Below are 6,000 nucleotides of genomic sequence, written 5' to 3' on the forward strand. Positions count from 1 at the left end.
CTCTCGCTCTCTGTCTCTCTCTCTCGCTCTCTGTCTCTCTCTCTCTCTGTCTCTCTCTCTCTCGCTCTCTCTCTCTCTCTCTCTCAGCATACTCAGCTCCAGGGACACCCCCTGCCAACCGCCCCTTTGTAGGGATTGGACCTCGAGACCCTGGCGGACTCTACCAGGCACAGGTACAGAGCATAGATAACTTATACTAGGAGAAAAGCAACTTCGATTTCTCTGTTTTCTGTTACACACTTGTTGATCTATATACTCATTTGAATATTCCTTATCACTATGATTTAAGAAAGTTGCTGATGTCATACATACCAAAGGCCTCTACTCCTGTTGGTCATGGCAGTTCAGAGCTGTAAACTCTCTCACCCCCCTGGCTTTGTTCCTCCCTCTGATATCAAAACCATATGTCTATGTTCAATTATAGATCTGAGGGCATTAGCTAGGATCTCCCTCAGGGTCTGAATGTTCACGGCCAGCCCAGGACCCATTTTCCCTGTGTGAGACAGATTCACATGGCTAAAAGCATTTCTCTCTTCTTCAAGCTTATATTTACCTCCAAGTGAGGTTGTAGTTATTCACGGTTAACACTCGTGGTCACTTCCATTTAGAGATAGATGAGTCTTTAATTTGGAAAACTATAAACGTTAAAGTTGGTCTCACTGTTTTGCAAGACTAAAAGACCAACTAAACACAGTACCTCTATATGTCCCAATGTGGCTGCAGAGCGGAGGCTTTTGGGGCTTGCTGCTGCATTGCAGTGCTCCCTGCTCCATAAAAAGGGCAAGTGCACCTCAGTGAGGCGTGTGATGATGTAAAGTGAGAGAGGGAGAGAATGAGTGATAAAGAGACCGCTGAGCTAGGAGAGGTGTGTTTGTGCATGTGCCTGCCTGCCTGCCTACCTGCCTACCTGCCTACCTGTGTGTGTGTGTGTGTGTGTGTGTGTGTGTGTGTGTGTGTGTGTGTGTGTGTGTGTGTGTGTGTGTGTGTGTGTGTGTGTGTGTGTGTGTGTGTGTGTGTGTGTGTGTGTGTGTGTGTGTGTGTGTGTGTGTGTGTGTGTGTGTGTGTGTGTGTGTGTGTGTGTGTGTGTGTGTGTGTGTGTGTGTGTGTGTTTAGGAATGTAACCTGAGAGGTGAATTAGATCTAAAGCACAATGGCAGAGTCAGCAGATCTGGACCGGAGAAACATGAAAAGAACACAGGGAGGTTGCAAAGGGAAGGTATATTATTGGAAACTTTCGACGTTTACCAGTAAACTACCATAATTCTGGTCACTTTCAAGGATTTTTTGTAATTTATCACAAGACATCTCGTGGCCCTTTTGGATAATTCAGATTATCACAGATGTCTGTAATTATCTTTGGCCCTATGTGTGACCTTATCACATGTAAAATATATAAAATAATAAATGATTGTAAAATAAACAATAGAATGACAAATCTGTAAAATCTCATCCGAAATATAAACCCCAACTTAGTGACAATTGGTGTTTAACATGAGGATTTCAGCATGAAATATCCTTTTATATTTTATACACACTTATTTATTTCACTATTTTAATATGTATTTGTTGTCAATGTTTTGGCGTCAAACTGGTGACAGTTGTGAAAAAGGTCAATAGTTGGAAAAACTGCAGTTAACTGAGAGGAGGGGAGGGGGAGGGGATGGAGGAGCCTATTCAGGATGGTCACGTCCAGGACTGTCTGGTTGCTAAGGGAAACCAGACATGATGTAATTGCAGGATGCACTTGGACTTCAGGGAGTGGGAAAGAAACAGCCAAGCCTATCCAGCTCTCGTCATTCTTCTAGCGATCCGTCCACTGCGCAAAAAAGCTGGGATTGATTGCTCAGGCTTAGAATTGAAAACCTGCTCCTGTGTGTGTGTGTGTGTGTGTGTGTGTGTGTGTGTGTGTGTGTGTGTGTGTGTGTGTGTGTGTGTGTGTGTGTGTGTGTGTGTGTGTGTGTGTGTGTGTGTGTGTGTGTGTGTGTGTGTGTGTGTGTGTGTGTGTGTGTGTGTGTGTGTGTGTGTGTGTGTGTGTGTCACTATTTACATTTTAATTATCGCATCATTTTCTTTTGGATAGTAGTAAGTTTTTTTTATATAACATCATAATGCCTCAAAGGCAGCATAGTAATATAATAATATACACAGAATGTACAAAACATTAAGGACACCTTCCAAATGTTGAGTTTGCACCTCCCCTTTTGCCCTCAGAACAGCCTCAATTCGTTGGGGCATGGACTCTACAAGGTGTTGAAAGTGTTGCACAGGGATACTGGCCCATGTTGACTCCAATGCTTCCCACAGTCGTGTCAAGTTGGCTGGATGTCCTTTGGGTGGTGGATCATTATTGATCCACACTGGAAACAGCTGAGCATGAAAAACCCAGCAGCGTTGCAGTTCTTTACACACTCAATCCGGTGGACCTGGCACCTACTACCATACCCCATTCAAAGGCACTTACATTAAAAATTGTGTCTTGACCGTTCCCCTCTGAATGGCACACATACACAATCGTGTCTCATTTGTCTCAAGGCTTAAAAATCCTTCTTTAACCTGTCTCATCCCCTTCATCTACACTGATTGACGTGGATTTAACAAGTGACAATAGGGGATCATAGCTTTCACCTGGATTCACCTGCTTAGTGTATGTAATGGCAAGAGCAGGTGTTCCTAATGTTTTGAACACTCAGTGTAAGGCCAGTGAGTTCAGTACAATGGTGTGCTGCGTTGAGGGGACAGCTGGGTAGCTCTCCAGCTACCCTCTAACTGTGGAGCTCTCCTGCTACCATCTAACTGGGTAGCTCTCCTGCTACCCTCTAACTGGGGAGCTCTCCTGCTACCCTCTAACTGTGGAGCTCTCCTGCTACCATCTAACTGGGTAGCTCTCCTGCTACCCTCTAACTGGGGAGCTCTCCTGCTACCCTCTAACTGTGGAGCTCTCCTGCTACCGTCTAACTGTGGAGCTCTCCTGCTACCCTCTAACTGTGGAGCTCTCCATCTACCGTCTAACTGTGGAGCTCTCCTGCTACCCTCTAACTGTGGAGCTCTCCTGCTACCATCTAACTGGGTAGCTCTCCTGCTACCCTCTAACTGTGGAGCTCTCCTGCTACCGTCTAACTGTGGAGCTCTCCTGCTACCCTCTAACTGTGGAGCTCTCCTGCTACCATCTAACTGGGTAGCTCTCCTGCTACCCTCTAACTGTGGAGCTCTCCAGCTACCCTCTAACTGTGGAGCTCTCCTGCTACCATCTAACTGGGTAGCTCTCCTGCTACCCTCTAACTGGGGAGCTCTCCTGCTACCCTCTAACTGTGGAGCTCTCCTGCTACCGTCTAACTGTGGAGCTCTCCTGCTACCCTCTAACTGTGGAGCTCTCCATCTACCGTCTAACTGTGGAGCTCTCCTGCTACCCTCTAACTGTGGAGCTCTCCTGCTACCATCTAACTGGGTAGCTCTCCTGCTACCCTCTAACTGTGGAGCTCTCCTGCTACCGTCTAACTGTGGAGCTCTCCTGCTACCGTCTAACTGTGGAGCTCTCCTGCTACCCTCTAACTGTGGAGCTCTCCTGCTACCATCTAACTGGGTAGCTCTCCTGCTACCCTCTAACTGTGGAGCTCTCCTGCTACCATCTAACTGGGTAGCTCTCCTGCTACCCTCTAACTGTGGAGCTCTCCTGCTACCATCTAACTGGGTAGCTCTCCTGCTACCCTCTAACTGGGTAGCTCTCCTGCTACCGTCTAACTGTGGAGCTCTCCTGCTACCATCTAACTGGGTAGCTCTCCTGCTACCCTCTAACTGGGTAGCTCTCCTGCTACCCTTTAACTATGGAGCTCTCCTGCTACCCTCTAACTGTGGAGCTCTCCTGCTACCCTCTAACTGGGTAGCTCTCCTGCTACCGTCTAACTGTGGAGCTCTCCTGCTACCATCTAACTGGGTAGCTCTCCTGCTACCCTCTAACTGGGTAGCTCTCCTGCTACCCTTTAACTATGGAGCTCTCCTGCTACCCTCTAACTGTGGAGCTCTCCATCTACCCTCTAACTGTGGAGCTCTCCTGCTACCTTCTAACTGGGTAGCTCTCCTGCTTCCCTCTAGCTGTGGAGCTCTCCTGCTACCCTCTAACTGGGTAGCTCTCCTGCTACCCTCTAACTGGGGAGCTCTCCTGCTTCCCTTTAACTATGGAGCTCTCCTGCTTCCCTCTAACTGTGGAGCTCTCCTGCTACCCTCTAACTGTGGAGCTCTCCTGCTACCCTCTAACTGTTGAGCTCTCCTGCTACCCTCTAACTGGGGAGCTCTCCTGCTCCGGTCTAACTGTGGAGCTCTCCTGCTACCCTCTAACTGTGGAGCTCTCCTGCTTCCCTCTAACTGTGGAGCTCTCCTGCTACCCTCTAACTGTTGAGCTCTCCTGCTACCCTCTAACTGGGGAGCTCTGTCCCAGCTCTGTATTTTCATAGCTATACTTTCCCCACCGGGGGAAACATTTTGCAAGAACCAAAATATTGTTTTTGGAGTGAGACACTCACCACAGTTAACCTTGAATGGCTGCGGTTGCTTGTCTTTCCAATCACTAAAATGTTCTTTTGGTTCCTCGGAAGCGTGTATAATATGCAAATAATGAAGTTAATTAAATAAGTTATGCAACAAGAGTGCTGAAAGAAAAGGTGAACGCCTTTCCTAAACAAAAGAGATCAATTATAAGACTCCCTATTTTTCTTTGCAGCATATTTGGAACCTGCTCCGTTCTCTAAATGTAATTCCTATTTCCTCGTAATTCACCATTAAATCATAACATTTTAAGGGACCTAAAGGACTTTTACTTTCAACTTTAAGACGTCTTCAACATTTTGTAGTCATTTGTTTTTATATTAGTAACTATACTCATTGCCATGTTACACTGTTGAGATGCGGCATTCATATCACAGGCAATTGGATGAATGTATTTACCATGAATTGGTTGTGAAGAAACGAGTAGTATGGGAGAGGCTTCTACCAAGAGGTCATAGAGTGAACTACTGCTTCACTGATTGCTCAACAGCCCCACTCTTCACTGTTGCCCAAAATTAATTCATAGTTACATGAATTGTTGCAATGGGAGTCCATGAATAATTGAGGGATTTACTTTATTGATATACTGTAGCCTCACACGTTAATATGTCGCTGATAGTGTGTTGTGCTCTGGTTTGGCCTGTGCACTGCTTTGTTGGACTATAGGGCCAGTACTACTGCATCTTCAAACAGTCTCCAGTCTCACTACTACATGTCCATATCGCTCCCATTAAAGATGTGTCTTTCCTTTCCCAAGTATGAAGAGGAGTTGGACACAGCTGGTTGTTTGCTCCAGCTCCACTGGGCCGTAATGTCAGCACAACCTCAGGGCTCTCTGTGACTCCAGGCCTCGGGCTGCTGCTATTGACCTAAATCTGGGCCTTTGCAAAGCAAGTTCATCACTGTTACAATATATTGTAAAGAGAGAGACGTGTTCTGTTTTGAGGAAGGAGTCTGAGCCCAATGCAGAGAGGTCTGGCAAAGCTTATGCTTATTTGTAAAGAGAGAGACGTGTTCTGTTTTGAGGAAGGAGTCTGAGCCCAATGCAGAGAGGTCTGGCAAAGCTTATGCTTATTTGTAAAGAGAGAGACCCAGGAGGTTGCCACAGAAATGCCTAAATGAGAGGGGGGAATTCACAATGTAAATTGCCGGGCCCCACTGAGGCAAGTATTGTGTTTCTATAACGTAAACTCAAAATATATTGAATCATGACTGGCTTCTTGAGAGCGGAGGTAGATTGTATATTTTCCCCGCCTTCCAAAATACTGGAATGGCATGCGGCCGTTTTAATTGATTACATAGATGAGATCCAAAACACATTTGTTGATGAAAGTATGCCAGTAGTAGAAGGCTCTGGACACTGTGTTGAATGCTGCAGTCATTTTTTTGTCAATTGCTAAGTTATGGTGCCTGTAGCCTACAGTATAGGCATTTACCCTCTGCACTCTTTAAGAGCTCAGC

General features: G+C 46.2%; 1 protein-coding gene across 7 annotated transcripts in view; it reads left to right on the plus strand.

Annotated features, from left to right (window-relative positions):
• LOC124037732 (nuclear factor 1 C-type-like) overlaps positions 1-6,000 on the plus strand; it is a 130,351-nt gene that overhangs the window by 115,756 nt on the left and 8,595 nt on the right. For all 7 annotated transcript variants that reach the window (XM_046352740.1, XM_046352739.1, XM_046352736.1 and 4 more), the window contains one exon: positions 88-173. In XM_046352740.1, the coding sequence (XP_046208696.1) occupies positions 88-173 (86 nt within the window). The remainder of the gene's footprint in view (positions 1-87; positions 174-6,000) is intronic.

Source organism: Oncorhynchus gorbuscha, linkage group LG06 (assembly GCF_021184085.1).
Source record: "Oncorhynchus gorbuscha isolate QuinsamMale2020 ecotype Even-year linkage group LG06, OgorEven_v1.0, whole genome shotgun sequence".
Lineage (NCBI taxonomy): Eukaryota > Metazoa > Chordata > Actinopteri > Salmoniformes > Salmonidae > Oncorhynchus > Oncorhynchus gorbuscha.